Here is a 16,265-nt window from a genome sequence, read left to right on the forward strand (position 1 = left end):
AGATGGGTGCAGCAGGTGAATTATTGCCGGCGTCTGAGCGCCGCACGCAACATTACGTCCACGTGAAGCATGTTTTTTTTTTTTATTTTAGAACAACATTCGACTTTAAAAAAAATTGCTCATCTCGAGGGCAAAGCCGAGATCTGGTTACACGGCTGGAATGATTTGTTGCATCCAATTTGTTACCGATACTGGCGGCTGCAGAGCGGAAATATGATTTTGGATGTGCTCGAAATGAAAGGTTGGCTGGTAAAAGCCAGATGGTAAGGAGTTCAAAGGTCAGAAAGTACCACTTGACTGGAAATTAGCTCCAAAACGGGGACGGAGGATATTAAAGCCAAATTGGAAGAGTTGACGGAGAGTTCAAAGACGTTTGTTTCATCTGAGCATGAACAATTGAGCGGCGCAGTCGAACCATCTGTTCGTGTGCAGTAGGCCCGTGCAATTATTTAACAATTACACGTTGTCTTTGGCAAGAGTTTCAAAGGCAGCAGGCCAGGGAGACGCTGTATTCCCCACAGGCGTTCCATCGGTTCCGAGTTTGTGTCGGTTCTGAAACGACTCTCTGAGCATGCGATAAAAATCAGTCGGCGTCACCCCGAAACATCTGAACAGACCACTGCGCGGAAAATGAAGAGTGTTCACCCAGGCGGAACCCTTCGCCTCGAGGACTCGGCAATTTTCCTGTTTCGGCATCTCCTGATCCTCAATTTACGCCGCATCCACACCAATTTCACCTCCAATCAGTTGGTCTGACAAAGCAGAGCCAGATGACGTGGCGCGCCAGGTCATGGTAGGCGGCACGGGGGAGCGGTCCATCACGACACCCCCAAACCTGCTGTAACAAACACGAGGCAGGAGGCTCCGACCACCGGCGCGGCACGATAAATCAGCTCTGCTCACAGAGCTCGTTTGCTCTTCATTTTGTTCCTTTTTTTCTTTCCTTTAGCTTGTTCCAGTCTTTCACAGACATGCACATAAAAAGCAACTCCTCTTAGATGTGGACAAAAGAACCCAGAAGATGATGAGGCATCCAGGAGAGACGGAGGGAGAGAACATTTTTTTATATTTATTTCTAATAGCAACGGAAGTAATGAAAATCTAATGATACGCTCTCTATCGAGATGGAAACCTTTAATGAAACTGCGGTTTGAAAAGGAAATGAAACACTCCATAAAAAAATTATCTTCATACATATATGCACAGAACAAGAGCGCACCCCAGTATCCAATCTTCATTTTATTTTTTCTGATTAAAACAATAAGCTCTATCAGGTCAGACATTTCCTAAAAAAATCTATTAATGGCCTTTAATTAACTTTGGAAATGGACCAAAAAACTGCTCCAAAACGCTGATATCTTTACGTAATTTCTACTGAATTCTCTAAATTGTGCAAAATGGATAGTAGTCCAAAATATATTATTTTACATGCAATATATGGAAGCATTGAATCCATTTTATCCCCATTTTAAAAATGAAGTGATACACAGCAGACGGTGCAATGTGTCCTCTGCATTTAACCCATCACTCTTAGTGAGCAGCGGGCAGCCATGACAGGCACCCGGGGAGCAGTGTGTGGGGACGGTACTTTGCTCAGTGTCACCTTGGTGGATCCGGTTTCGTACCGGAAACCTCTGATAACAGGGCTGCTTACTTAACTGCTAGGCCACCACTGTCCCCTCAATTAAGTCAGTATTTCTGTCTCAGATTCAGACGTGGCTGTTGGTTCTTTTATAAGACCATGCACGCCACCTAGAGGCCGTTCATTTACGATGGCTTTCAGATTTTTCCCCTGTATTGCCCAAAGAATTTGGTTCTGGTAAAAGCCACAGCAGTCACTAATATTACAGTGGTGGCCTAGCGGTTAAGGAAGCAGCCCCTGTAATCAGAAAGTTGCCGGTTTGAATCCCGATTTGCCGAGGTGCCACTGAGCAAAGCACACTGCTCCCCAGGTGCCTGTCATGGCCGCCCACTGCTCACCAAAGGTGAGGGTTAAATACAGAGGACAAACGTCACTGTGTATCACAAGTGACAATCACTTCACTTTTTAACTTGTTTATGCTGATTTGTTTAAACTTCAGAAAAAAAAAAAACAGAGCTGCATGATTCTTCTTTTTGTGCTTTATCTTTTTTGCCCCCCCCCCCCCAAAAGAAACAATAAATTGATAAGACTGCTCGAGGAAACCTATTTTTGTCTGACTGAGGGAAAGTGTCAGCTTATTATAAAGCCTGGTGGAAACAGTCTTCCGAAATGAAAAATTGAACGGTAATCCCTGGAGGAAATTGTGTTCAGATAAAACGGTGTAGTAATTGTCTGGCAAGTTCTGTGTCTTACAGAAGTAAATATTTCTAAAAGAGCCATGCATCTTTCTCCTGCAAACTCAAGCAAGCGGTTGGACACAAGAGTGCATTATGGCAAAAGACTTTATTTGCAAATATGAAACACTGACCATTTGAATGAGTAACAGGTCCTTAATAAGGCACTGAAATAGCAGATGTACATTTAAAAAATAGCGTAAAATTCTTGTATTTGATAAAATATTACTCACACAGCACTGTGATTTTATTCTTTGCTGTGAATTGATCATGTCATGGGAAGAAAGAAAAGAAAATGAGCTGCTTATGACAAACAGCAAAGAAAAATAATCACCATAAACAGTGGAATGTTGTTAAAAATCTGTAGTGAATGAGGTATATTTGCCCAGTTTCCCTTGGCTGAGGAGAGAATGCATTACACCACCCGACTGAGCAGCACTCGACAGAAGACGCACCATTTTCTACGGAGAAAAATCGATACACACACACAAGCAGTTGGTGGCGCTACTTTTACTTAATCTGTACATGGAGACATAATGCCCTATACAGCATCCATTAAAAAAATAAATACAAACAAATGAAAAAAGAAATCGTATTAATGTTTTTTTTTTTTTTTTTTTTTAAACACCACGCTAAAAATTTTGCTTTTACTATGTTTTTTTATGACAGCTTTCAGACATCTTATTTTGACAAATGCTAGTACATGTTTTATTGGATATTTTATTGGAGAGGCAATAGTAGTTGCCAGAGCTCTGAACGCTTCAGCTCTTTCGGTCCTTGAGAAATGACGGCAGGATAATTACCTGGTCCGGGGGGCTTAAGTGGCGCATTTCTCACATTAGCTATTTAGTGGGACCCGTTCATCCAGCTATGACTCAAGAAACTGCCCTGAGGATCAGGGTGCTTCATTAGTCACCAGAATACAGAAAAACCCCAAAATGGTATCAGCAGCCTGCCAGTTCAGAACTGGAGCTTAGTTACCCAGAAATACACAGCGCCCTCCTGTGGTCGTTTCAATAGTTCACGGTCTTTGTTAAATTAAATAGGCATTATTAAAACGGTGCACCAAATTTTAAATAACATGCTTCAATTTAAAAGAAAATACATTTTTAAGTCCTTTGTCGCGCATGGTATTGCACTTGGACTATGGTTTTTAGCTTGTTCATTTAATAGGTGGGTGGAGCCAAACTTCACAACAAACTTGCAGCACATGAATCACCTTAGCACAATAATTACTCCTAGTGACCATAGAAATAATGTAATATTTTAATGTTTCAAAACTCAATCTCTATGTCTGAGGTCCATGTCAAATTGGAGAACTGGTGGGAAAATGTCATAAAGGTTGTTTTCAATAAGCCTCTAACAAATCCACTCAGAGTGTAATACAGGCTGAAGTGCATACAAAAAAATAGACTGGTGTAATGACAGGGTTCGACTGTCTGGACACTTAGCTCACAATGTGTTGCATCGAGGAAGACATGAAATCCTGATTATTATGCAATCATAAAACAATTCTGCAATTATGCCAGGCTCACAGGAAAAAAAATCTAACTACAATAACACACAGCAATCCAGTTGTGGTTGGCTGGACATGGAGGCCTCAGTATGAAGCCATGAGACATCTCTTGACTCTTCCTGAGGAAACCGCTGGAGGTACTTGCCTTTAAGACGGATACAAGTCTTTTAAATTAATCCAAATAATAATAATAATAATCAGCAGCTTACAGTCTATCACCACAGCAAAACATTACCTAAAGCTAATATAAGGGCTATTAATACAAAAGTATCTTTACAGCAAAAGCTATGAGCTTCTATAGAAAAATACGTATAAAAGAACCTCATTAATATGGAGCAGTGGAGTTCTTGTTCTAAGCCAAGCTGAAGGAACAGGAGTAAAGCAGTAAACCTCTGTGTGGCCCAGCATCACTTAACTGGGGCGAGTGACTGAGCCCCAGCTGTGCTTGTGTCTCTAGACATTGCAGGGCCATGTCCGAGCTCTTTCATTACGATGATGAGATTTAAACGGTTTGCGTTCATCCCGACAGGAATCCTCTGTTATGAGGTCCTCCAAACATCTACATTACCCTTAATGAGGACTGGGGTGCAAGAGAGAAGGAGAGGTCACCTGACTTCATTTGTGCCATATTGGGCGCGGTCAACAATTTAGTGTAACTGAAAAGCACAAGGTGGAAAAATACATAACGCTCTGTCTCTGCATAGCATAATATTCAAATAATAATGATAATAATTAGCTTTCATTGAGAAACCTTAAGAATGCATACAACTAATTTATACTGGCTAAGGAGTCTACAGTAGCAGGTAGGTTGGTTTCCATCCTGGTCGTTCCAGCAAGTGGAAGCAGCTCCAAATTAGTCACAGCCCAGCATTCTGGCAGGATGTGGTCTGTACGTCCGTACCGCTGGAATTACCTCACTTAATCCCTTTGCGGCCAATCATAAAGGGGTGGAAGTCTGGGTGGCGTCGGGCATGCTTAACCAGGTGATCACTGCGCATGAAGCGCTTGTCGCACAGCGGGCACTGGAAGCGCTTCTCGCCCGTGTGGGTCCTTGTGTGGCGCGCCAACTCATCTGAGCGGGCGAACTTCTTGTCGCATCCGGGCCATGTGCAGGGGAATGGCCTCTCACCTACAGAATTCCACAGGGATAAAAAAAAAAAAAAAATTGGAGCTGCCAGGTTACATTCTGGCGAGCAAGAAATATATATTTGACTTATCGCATGCAATTCCTGAGACAAACATTAAAATATGCTCTGCTGCTTGGATCTTAAATAAGTTTTCAACTCTTTTCCATAGAGGGTCCTGTTATCTCTGGCCCTCTTTGAATTGACCTTATAGCTACTACACTGAAAAAATAACTATTATCTAATAATGCCCCCTTGTGGTCTTCAAAAGATCATCAAGACTACAATAAATCTAAATAAAAATTTGGTTTTCTTCATGATTATTAACAGAAATATAAATAGAGAACATAATATCTCATTTAAATATTCAACCTCTGATATGACTGTGATGAGCATCAAAAAAAAAGGCCTGACCACTGCCCACATGCACAGAATATAGATGAATCCAGCTGTACAAACAGCTACTCTCAAAACCACCAACAGTTAACGCATACGTTTCTCCCTGCAAGGTTTCTTCCATGTCCCATACTAGTTATGAACTGGTTTACATTGAAATGTGTTACACTTTTCATGATTATTAAAATGGTAATGAGGTGTAAGTAGAAAAGATGTTTGTAATCTACTGGTAAACTTGAGGTGGAGTACTGACGTCCCCGACTCAAATCCTTCCATCACGCCGTGTGTTGAGCATGTTAACAAAAATTCTAAAATCCCCTCCTACAAATACCATTAGCTTAGAAAGTTCACCCACCAGGTTATGCCCTCAAATTTTCCCTACAGCTTGGTAAAATGGGAAGGAAACAAGACCCATTCCGAACAATGTTGACTGCCATGTGGTCCCAAAAATGACTGTTTAACATACATGGCTTTACTGGGCCCATTAAGCTGCGAGTGGAAGTGGGAGCATCCATTTTCTAGCTCATAATGGTAATGGACACTTTGGAAGTGGGCGTGGCTTCGGCGCCTTATTTGGACACGCCCCCCGCGTCTGAGGACACGAAACGCGGCTTTTTTTTTTTTTATTATTTTTCATTTTTCTACTATTTTACAAATTTTTGATGCAATAACAGTTTTATGTTTAACTCCGACTGAGGAGCGCCGCGTCTTTCTCTGTTATATTTCCGTACTGCCCACGTACGAAAAACTCCGTCCGGAAAATGGCGCACGGAGGCGGGGAGCAGGCTTCCACGATGGAAGCCACCTTGGAGCCAGGAGCCACGCGGAGCCGCCGTGGTCGGCCCTAAATTACACGCGACGGGGGCGTCCCGACGACACCGGGGCCCGAAGCTCGTTCGAACGAAAAAAAAAAAGCCCCGCGTCCCGACACGAGGACGGAACAATAACGCTCCCCGACGGAAACGCGCCCACGCAGGCCCGCGCCGGCCCGACAACGTGCCCCGAGCCCCCGCGTGTTTCGGGGCGCTCCGCGCGGCCGGACTCACCTGTGTGGGTGCGGATGTGCGCCTTCAGGTGCGACGACTTGCCGTAGACTCTGTCGCAGCCATTGAACGGGCAGTGGTGGCGCTTGGAAGCCGGTCCCGGCGGGGCGCCGGAGGTCGGGGTGGCGGACGGGGTGCTGCTGGGGGTCGGGGAGTCGGACAGCGTGTTGTAGCCGCTCTCCCCGCAGGAGAAGACGTCCGCGTCGCCCATGGACGAGCTGCTGCTCTCCGAGTTGACAGACACCGGCCGAAAGCCCCCGTGGGACTGGGCGAAAAGCCGCGCGGCGGCGGCGGCCCCGTCCCTCAGGGTGTCCCGGATCTCCCGGTCCTCCCTCGACGCGTCTCTGTCCCCGGGGGAGAGGTCCAGGGGGGACGCCGAGGCCGGCCGGTGGAGGACCGGCCCGCACGAGATGGACACCAGGCACTCGGCGGCTAAATAGTCGTTGAACGCCGCGGCCATGGCTCCCGAGGACTGTGGTGCGCCGCGTGGGAGAAGCGACGAGGAGCGACGCGGATCGGCGCGGGCGAGTGGCGCGGAGTTGCGAGCTACGCGCCGGTCCTTTGTTGGCGCAGACGTGGCGACTCCCTCCCGGCGGCAACGTGCGTGCGGGGCTGCCTCATTGTGTCTGAAAACCGGTTTAATTGACGCCCTCGTTTGGGGGTGAACCGCCGAGAGTGACGCCTTCTGACGTCTGTGGCCGAAGGGAAGGCGACAAAGAGGAGAGAGAAACAGCGCCCCCTCTCTTACATGGAAAAAAACCCCCAACCGCCCTGCTTATACGCGTTTTAACGCGGTAATAAACAGGTCGGGGGCGTGGCTAAAACGTCCCCTTTCACGTCTGTGTGCACAAGACATCCACTATGAAGTAAATGTAGCATCTTTTAAAAAAAAATGGATTTTAGGGCAGTAGTGGCCAAGTGGGTATGAACCAGAAGACCCAGGTTCAAATCCCACTTACTACCATTGTGTCCCTGAGCAAGACACTTAACCCTGAGTGTCTCCAGGGGGGACTGTCCCTGTAACTACTGATTGTAAGTCGCTCTGGATAAGGGCGTCTGGTAAATGTTACATTTCGCCACAGACTCTTGTCGCACAACTGTGACTGCCAAGCAATTAAGGGCATTTGTAAATGTGGTGGGTAGTCGGGAGAGGGGGCTTAAATCCCATCTGGCAGCGTCACACGCCCTTCCTCTCCAGCCAGGCTGGCAGGAAAGGGGTGGGAAGACACAGAGCGTGCATCACTGTAATTAAAAGGAACAGATAATTGCAATCTTTTTTTTTTTTTTGGTCAAAGATAACAGCAAAGTCCATCTGCTTGCCCGAGCTCATAAAGAAAATACCCAGCCCCCGCCACCATTTAGCTCGCACCCTAATGACACGACACAGAGACAGCCTCCCACGCTTAGAGGTCACAGACATAATGTGCTTTGTTCACGTATTCTGTAACCGGGTGGCATTATAGGACACATGACCAAAAAAAGGATAGGCCGAGACAGTAATTTACGGACAAAGATTTCAGTATGAACTCAGTATGATTTTATTTTCTAAGATTCTCAATTAATTTCTGAGTAGGGGGGGGGGGGGTTAAAACCTAAAAACGGACAACTTAAAAAAAAAACAAAACAAAAAAAAACAATAAAACACCCACCCCCATCTCCTCATGCCCCCCCCATTTCCCAAACACACACAGTAAAAGAGCCACAAATAATAAGTGAAATACAGTACATATACTCGAAAGAAATCAAAAACACAACAAAAGAGGTTTCTGTAACAGGTGTGTCTGGGTTTCCTCTGCTACCCCAAGACCCTGCATGCAGTCGAGCTGAGACCCCTGCACCTGATATGCCCCTCCCCGCCCCCCCACAGAAATATGTCCCCATTCCAAACACATGTTTTAACAAAACCACCAGAAATCGTTTCGCCAGCATCAGCTTCGGCAGCGGTCTACATTTGGGTGCCAGCTAGGCCAACTCAAACCCCTTCTGCTGCCACAACTGCCCTGGGTCACGTGGATGGCAGTGACTTTTCATAACCCGTAGTCTTTGGTTCGGACAGAAGTTTCGAACCCCCGTCCGAAGAGAGGACTCGTTGAGAGAACAAATCAAACTGGTTAAGCTTTGGTTACTATATACACAAGTATCCCAAATCGGTGATCCCAGTCCAAACATCATCCTAGTACAAAAATATCCCATTTAAATAATGTTGGAGCTTTATGGGTAAAAGATGCAAAAAGACATGAAAAAATATATCCCAGTATGGTGGAAAAAGGTCTGTTCCAAGAGAGCAGGTCTACGGGCGACACCAGGAAAGAAGTGAGGAAACGTCTGAAGCGCTTCAGACCTCAAGGGAGGTCTGATTCACATTGGTACAGGTCTGTTGTTGGGGGGTCCATTAGAAATACTAGGAGATGATTTGAAAATTCATCAATGATGTGAGACACATCATTGGGTCAATCCATAAACACAGAACATCCATAATAAGTTCAACCTAGAAGGAACCTAAAACGTGTTATTAGTAATACTAACAATGAAGGAAAAAAAACTAAACATGACAGTGACATACACTACATTAGCTGCTTAAATTCTGGATCCCTTTACAAAAGGCAGGACAGTTTGGCCCTTTCGTCACTTTGATCCTGACCCTTAGCAGCAAGTTCACTTAATACGTCATCCAATCAAACAGCTTAGGCTAAAAGAGCCTGACCCAGTTCTCCATCTCCATTACCAGAATAAAGCCACTGCTTTCCAACAAGCTGAACAGAGTGAAGTTCTTAGTTTATGCATTCATCTCTAATATCAGCTGGCTTACTTCTCCAGATGTAGTGAGATTATTTCAACTCCATTTTTATAGATGGAAAAAACAGAGCTCAGTTTCCAAAAATACACTGCAAATTAAGTTCCGTGTCCATCCTGTGACATTAATTCCAGCTGACAGTGACCAACAAGTCAAGTTCAGATTAAACACAGACACAAAGGCAATAGTGTTAAGAATAGTTTAAAAAAAAAAAAGTTTTATCAACATGTTAAGAATGGAACTAACCAGACATTCAGCAGAATCAAAATAAGCACAGTTACTTTTTTATGTTAAGGATGGCTACCTAAACAGCATGTATAAAACCACCCATGAAACAAGTCAGACAAACCTCAACCATTTTGCTCCCCATCCATCACACAAAAGTTTGTGGGCCAGACGCAAAACCAAGACTCTTAAGTTACTTTCCCAACTAGTGGTCAGTATTGTATGTCACGGCAGTTGGTGTCAGTTCAACTGCACTGGGAGAGGAAAGAAAAAAAAAAAAAAAAAAAAAGAAGAAAGAAAGAAAGAAAGAAAGAATGAAAGAAAGCGAGAAAGCAAGTCACCTTGAAGGGAGGGAAGGTATATGGTAGGGGAAGACGGAGAAAGCGAAAAGACGACAAACCTGTACCTGAGGCATGCACTGCACATAGGGGAGTCATGCCAGCCAGGGTAGCGTGCAAGTGAATGATACCCATGATCTGGCACTTTAGGGAGACCGTATATCTGTGCTGTGCTTTTTGAGAAGACGTGAAACAAAAGAAGAGAAGAGAGCACAGAGACACAGGGATGGAAGAACCCAACCCACTTGAGGCTTTTCCCCCAAACAATCCTGGAGCAATGAGAATGGAAGGAGGTATACAAAAGGTTTCACTGCCAGCTCAAATTATATGAGGGGTGAATGGTGAATGAAAAAGACAGTACTAGCAGTCCCAAACCAATTCAGTTCTTGATCTAAAGACGTTGGTTTGATCAAGCAAGAAAAGGATGGGACCGGTCTCTGCCCAATGATGCCGTCGCCCCAAACAGAGCCTGCTGGGTTGCCTCTCAGGCATGTTGAACTGCCAACTCCTGGCCGATGAAGCGGCGCAAGCGCTCCAGGTACTGGCTGTAGAGTTCGATGTCATTGTGACCGGCTCCTTCCACCCACAGGGGCTCCACGGCCTTGGGGCAGCGCTCAAACAGGGCAAGTCCGTGGGAGAAGTCAATAACCTCATCCTCTGTCCCATGGATGATCAGCACCGGTGATGTGATCTTGGACACTTTCTCAATACTTAGGGGGGGGGCAAAGAAGAAGAAAAAATTTAAATGGCTGAAAAGGCATCATGGGCATTTATGCTTATTTTCAATCCACATCTGTATTTATGTTGTTCAGTCCAATGAACAATGGTTGTTATGCAGGAAACATTCCAGCAGTCGCGACGTTCTCTGGAAACACGTTGCAATTCAAAAACATGATCCTATCTGAGATGTACGAACGCACGAAACTACCCCAGTCGACAGAAAAATGAGAAACACACACACTGCTATCCGATCCATGTCATGTTGCATTCTGGTGCTAAAGCAGCTGTACAAAGCTACACCTATATTTCTAAAACTTGCGATTTCTCTCATGTTTGGACAGGTCGGGTTTATGTTATATCACATGCAAGCAGATCCGTGTGGTCTTGAAAATGGTAAATTTCTGATCAATGCTACAGGCCAGATATGCGAGAGCTCAAAAGTGGCCGCGTGAACAGGAACCGCACGAAAGTCTGTCTACTTGGAAACCTTATTTGAAGTGTAACATTAGTTGGCCATATCAGTTTCACGAACGACCATTTTTTTGGTTCACACGGCGAGCGCATGTTGCAGCTGCACTGGGGAGGCTGGAGCTCAGAACAGAGCCAGCTTTCAGCAGAACTGCATCTGAACCGTGTGCTCTAGCACCAGCCTGGCACTGAATGGCTCCAGACAAACAGCGAAAGAGTCCATAACCTACAGAGACAATGCATGTCATCTTTTACGCTAAGACGTAAGCAATTCTACATACGATTCTGTGCCATATTAGTAGAAACCATCAAAAGAAACATGGGTGTAAGACAAGATTAGTTTATATCTAGTCTCTGGTTTGGCCTTGGACGTGTGTAGGTGGCATTTAAACAGAATATAAACTTGGTGAAAAAGTGATTGTCATAATACTCTGTATAAGTGTCATCTATAACTGATTAAAAGTTCATCATGATGCTCTGTGATGGCGATTAACTTCCACAGGAGTCAGTGCTGTCGGCAGAATTCGCCCTCCATCTCCACTGTACCATACAAACTCAAACACTTCAGATTCAGAAATCACACCACAAATCACAAGTTAACCTTATCCTCCATTAAACAATTTCTCCTGGATGCACTTCAATATACTTGCCAATGGTCAATGAGGCTGTCCTACAAGGGAACAGGAAGTGTTCGCAAAGTGCCTTATGATGGTGAGGAGTGCTGTATGGTTTAGCAAATAATTTCACATTGTTCCTCAGTTTCGAAGTGGGCGGTTGGAGGGGACAAAGGAGGAGGTGAGAAGTAGCTGGGAGAAGGGGGATGGTGGCACTGGTCGTTTGGATATAAAAAGAGGGTGCATGGGTGAACAAAAGGGTGGCAGACTGCAATCTGCTGTAACCCTTTGGCTGCTCGATGTTTGGTGAGGAACATCTGGCAGGTGTTGTCATATGAAGCCAGCTGTGTTGGTGCCACAGTGTTCTGGCCCGTAGTCCACAAGTAAAGTGAAAGTGATTAGTTGTCACGTGACACACCACAGTGCACAGAGTGAAATGTGGTCTCTGCATTTAACTCCATCTCCCGAGGGAGCAGTGGGGAGCCATGATAGGTGCTTGGGGAGCAGTGTGTGGGGACGGTACCTTGATCAAGGGGACCACAGTGGAACCGTGGCGGTTCGGGATTTGCCAACCTTCCAATTACAGGTCTGCTTCCTTACTTGCTTGGCCACCACTGCCCCTTCTGTTAGGTCCCCTATGAGAAGCTGCAGAGCACTGAACAATGGAGTTTCATGGAAAAGGTATTTTGTTTATGGGATGTTCTTCAGGAGCTGTCAGACCCAATGATCCAATGAAAGGAATTCTTAAATTTACAGCAAAACTATAATTTCAAACTCTACTTTGGGGTAGAGTATGGAGACGTTCCAACATGGTTGGGACAGTGGTGGCCTAGCGGTTAAGGAAGATGCCCCGTAATGAGAAGGTTGCCGGTTTGAATCACGATCAGCAAAGCACGGTCCCCACACACTGCTCCCTGGGCACCTGTCATGGCTGCCCACCCCTCACTAAGGGTGATGGGTTAAATGCAGAGGACACATTTCGTTGTGTCATTGTGTGCTGCAGTGTATCACAATGACAATCACTTTTGCATGCCTGGTGTGACGCCCCATCAAATAACAATAGTACACACTAGAACATAGTTGGTGAACCAGGGCTTCTCATCAGGGTCTTTACAAAGATTCCAAACCATTGTGAACATGCAGGAAGAGCCTACAATGAGAATAAGCCTTCATCTCTAAGAATTTACAATGACATCTGGTGACTAAGGAAGTGGACTTGCAACCAGAGTGTTGCAGGGTCAAATCCCGAAACATCAAGGTGCCACCGGGATCCCCTTGAGCAAGGTGTCAACCCCCACACACTGCTCCCCAGGCACCTTTCATGGCTGCCCACTGGCTTCTTAATGACAGTGTGTTACGGTGGCTGACAACTAACCTGGGAACATTTTGACCTTTGCAAAACCTTGCATCTATCAGGGACAGGACAGTTTTGTAGTGCATGTTGTATGTGATGCAGCAGATAGTTTCACTGCAGGATGTTTGGTTTGTTTTAGTACATTCGGTTGGACACTGCACGTGGTTTAAGATTTGGCATCAAATCTGCTTGCATGAACCAAAATGATATTCTTCCCAACATATGCAATGAAAATCCTACACAAACCTTTAATAAATGATGAGGAAGAAATCTTTATGAAGAATCCTGCATTTAAGGGCAGCTACAATAATAAGAAAAGGGCAAAATACTTACTTTGGAAAGGCGTCAAAGCAGTACGTTTTCTTAGTGTCAGGGAAGGCCACCCGCATCCCAGAGGTCAGAGGGGAATGTAAGATCACTGCTGCACATTCGTATCGTGAAGCCAGGTCAACCGTGGGCACAGTACCAATGCTCTGCCCATACAGGATAATATTCTCAGGACTGATGCCATACCTGCTCACAAAAACAAACACAGTCATATTTCATTTATGTACATCAATGTAATCAGCAGAAAAAGAACTCAGAAGTATCAGCAGAGAACATGGGGTGGTAGTAGCCTTGTGAGTAACACACTTGCCAATATGGAGCAGAACCCCACAATGTCACAGGGCCAAACCCCACTTTCTACCATTGTGTCCCTGAGCAAGACACTGAACCCTGAGTGTCTCCTGGCGGATTGCCCCTGTAACTACTGAGTGTAATTCCCTCTGGATACGGGAGTCTTCTAAATATAACTGGTGGAGCACCTCGTCTGGGCATTATGGCATGACAGTACAAATAACCAAAATATGAGTGTTATATAAAGCCCTTTTGGAAACTGCACAGCTTAAGATCATATTCTTTTGACTTGGTAGGTGCTATTTAAAAATGAGATTCCTGCATTCCTATACTAACTTCAGAACAATGATGAGGCCTGCGTTTGACAGTCATACCGCGTGCGTAGTGCCTGCCAAGCAGCGTCAATATCTGCGTAGAGGTTCTTCTCTGATGGCTTCCCCGTGCTGACACCATAGCCGGAGTAGTCGTAGGAGAAGATATTGCAGTTGATGCGTGTTCCCAGGCCGATGTAAAAACTGCTCATCTGGCCAAGATCCACAGCATTGCCATGAGAGAACAGGACTGTGAACCTGAGACAACATTTCATATTTCATGGGTTAATGTTCAAGTTTGCCCACAAGGCTATAACAGGCATAGGTTCAGCTCCAAAATATCTCTCTGCCCGTGGGTTTACAATATCTCATGTGCCCAGCGGTTTACACAGCACACATGGACATGATTAGCCTCATAAAGGGAGATATTTTCAATCGCTTTATGAGTCCAAATCAGGCTTTTGCAGTTATTGTTTCAGGAAAGCCCTTCAGCAGACACAACTAGATCAGTATGTTTTACACTTTTGGCCAGTAGAAAGTAACGGAATTGGTCACTACTTAAGCATTACATATTCTGTCAATGTCAGAGCTACAGAGATAGCAATGACCCACAGGCTGAGGAAGGATAAAGGTTAATGGCCACAGGCAACGCCAGGAAAGCAGGAAATGGGACACAAGTACTGTGGATGACAAAGAATGGCACAAATGAGAACACAAGGGATGTGGGTGAAAATATCGAAGGAAGTGCGACACAGGAGAGAGAAGACAAAAAAAGGTTGAGTAGCAGAAAAGCATCCTCTTCCTCTTGAAGACTAACCGAGCCGTGGGGGCGCAGCGGATGTACATGCAACCGACTCGGTTGCCTCTACTGGACCGGGTGAAAAACACTTCGGTGGCGTCCAGCTCCCTCTGCGAGTACTGGAACTCCGCCCTCTCCGTGAGATGCAGCTTCCATCGGCCCTCTCCTGTGGTACTGCCTCCGGCGCCGCCACCGGCACTTCCGCTGCCTCCGCCTCCCCGAGATCGCAGGCCCGGCGCCCCCGGGGCTCCGGTCGGTACAGGAGCTGCCTCCAGGTCGGGCAGAAGGGCGTAGGTGGGCTCGGGTGGCAGAAAGGCAAGCTTGGCAGCAATGCGGCTGGGGCAGGGGGGGCAACAAAAGAGGCAGCAGAGCTCACTGACAGACAGGCCATTCATGGTAAACTGTGGGAGGGTAAAGAGAGGAGACCACTGTAGGCAAACACTCCACCACAACAAAGACGTCATTCTATAAAACGCTGTAATTAAAACACAAGGCTAGCTCAAATTGAACGCTTAAAATCGCATGACAGAAGACACCAACAAACAGCAAGAAAAAAAAAAAAAAAGCAGACGGTCTGACCTCCAAATTACAGCCCTAGACTAGATGCAGATCTCTACTAGATCTATACTGGATATAGATCTGTCATAGATCTAGACAACAACAAAAAATAAGGTCTTAATCAATCATTCAAATAACAAACTGGACATTTAATGCACTACGAAAAGTAGTTTCGCCCTCAGAGCAACATTAATATGCAACGTCTGACAGATGTGCATGGGTTTAAGACCAGATCCACTCTTATAAAAACAATGTTGCGAAAAAATTCATAAATGCACCGGGAAAAAAAAAGTGACTCGCTCAAACAGTCCCAACATAATGTAAAGTTAATAAAGCAAAGACAGTAGAGGCGGAGAGGAGCGACGTTAACGAGACTGCTGCTGCGAGATGACGGCTTCTTGCACTACCTAGCCGGCATGCTAGCACTACGATGCCGACCTTCTACACTTCAAAATGGCGTAAAAATAAAAACACGCCAGTAGCGGAGCAATAAACGACCACACCACGACAGCCAACACATCGGGGTTTAATTCACTGGAGGTGAAGCTACGTACGTGTAGTTCGCTTCGACGCCGCTACAGAAAGCCGGATCCTCGCCGTCGCCTCTACAGCGAACGAGACGCAACAGAGCTGGAGAGCCGCGGCGCCTCACATGCTAAACGGGCGCAACGCGTCGGACGCGCGGCCATAAGTCCACAGTTCCGCACGCCGCCAGTCACACATCCGCTACCGAACGCCAGGCCTCCGCGTCCCGTCCTGCTGTCAGATATTAATCCGGTCGGCTAATTCAGCCCCGTTCTCCCCCACAGACTCCAAAGCGACCGCACCCGGATGTTGCGTCACGGGGCGCGAGGGGCGGGGCCACGCTCAGGAAACCAATGGGGGAAAAGTTCCCTCGTTCTCATTAATTTATGCAGAGCTTTAAATGTGTGAGACGACGAAGTAATATGTACAATATACCGTTTTTGTTCATGTTCTATATGCTTTGTGGCCAGTCACACGCAAAGCGTCTGAAAAAAATAAAAAAAATAAAGCAAAGGATACGTGTTGCGCAAGCGCAATCAAACAAGC

At 45.8% G+C, this 16,265-nt stretch overlaps 2 protein-coding genes across 3 annotated transcripts; both read right to left on the reverse strand.

Annotated features, from left to right (window-relative positions):
* Window positions 1–2,406: 2,406 nt before the first annotated feature.
* Window positions 2,407–7,103, reverse strand: LOC114802125 (Krueppel-like factor 9). Its single transcript, XM_029000799.1, has 2 exons — window positions 6,399–7,103; window positions 2,407–4,961 (listed from the first exon to the last, which is right to left on the reverse strand). Exons 1-2 carry the CDS (start codon window positions 6,853–6,855, stop codon window positions 4,747–4,749), a joined length of 672 nt encoding a protein of 223 aa, XP_028856632.1. The 5' UTR covers window positions 6,856–7,103; the 3' UTR covers window positions 2,407–4,746.
* A 963-nt stretch (window positions 7,104–8,066) lies between these two features.
* Window positions 8,067–16,026, reverse strand: abhd17ab (abhydrolase domain containing 17A, depalmitoylase b). 2 transcript variants are annotated; one of them, XM_029001809.1, is made up of 5 exons: window positions 15,749–16,026; window positions 14,655–15,037; window positions 13,901–14,095; window positions 13,242–13,421; window positions 8,067–10,462 (listed from the first exon to the last, which is right to left on the reverse strand). In XM_029001809.1, the coding sequence occupies exons 2-5, from the start codon at window positions 15,029–15,031 to the stop codon at window positions 10,237–10,239; spliced, it is 978 nt and encodes a 325-aa protein (XP_028857642.1). In that variant the 5' UTR covers window positions 15,032–15,037; window positions 15,749–16,026; the 3' UTR covers window positions 8,067–10,236. The 2 variants fall into 2 exon arrangements, with proteins under 2 accessions (XP_028857642.1, XP_028857641.1); XM_029001808.1 differs by lacking the exon at window positions 15,749–16,026 and having other exon boundaries at window positions 14,655–15,728.
* Window positions 16,027–16,265: the final 239 nt, after the last annotated feature.

This window comes from Denticeps clupeoides, chromosome 13, assembly GCF_900700375.1.
Source record: "Denticeps clupeoides chromosome 13, fDenClu1.1, whole genome shotgun sequence".
NCBI lineage: Eukaryota > Metazoa > Chordata > Actinopteri > Clupeiformes > Denticipitidae > Denticeps > Denticeps clupeoides.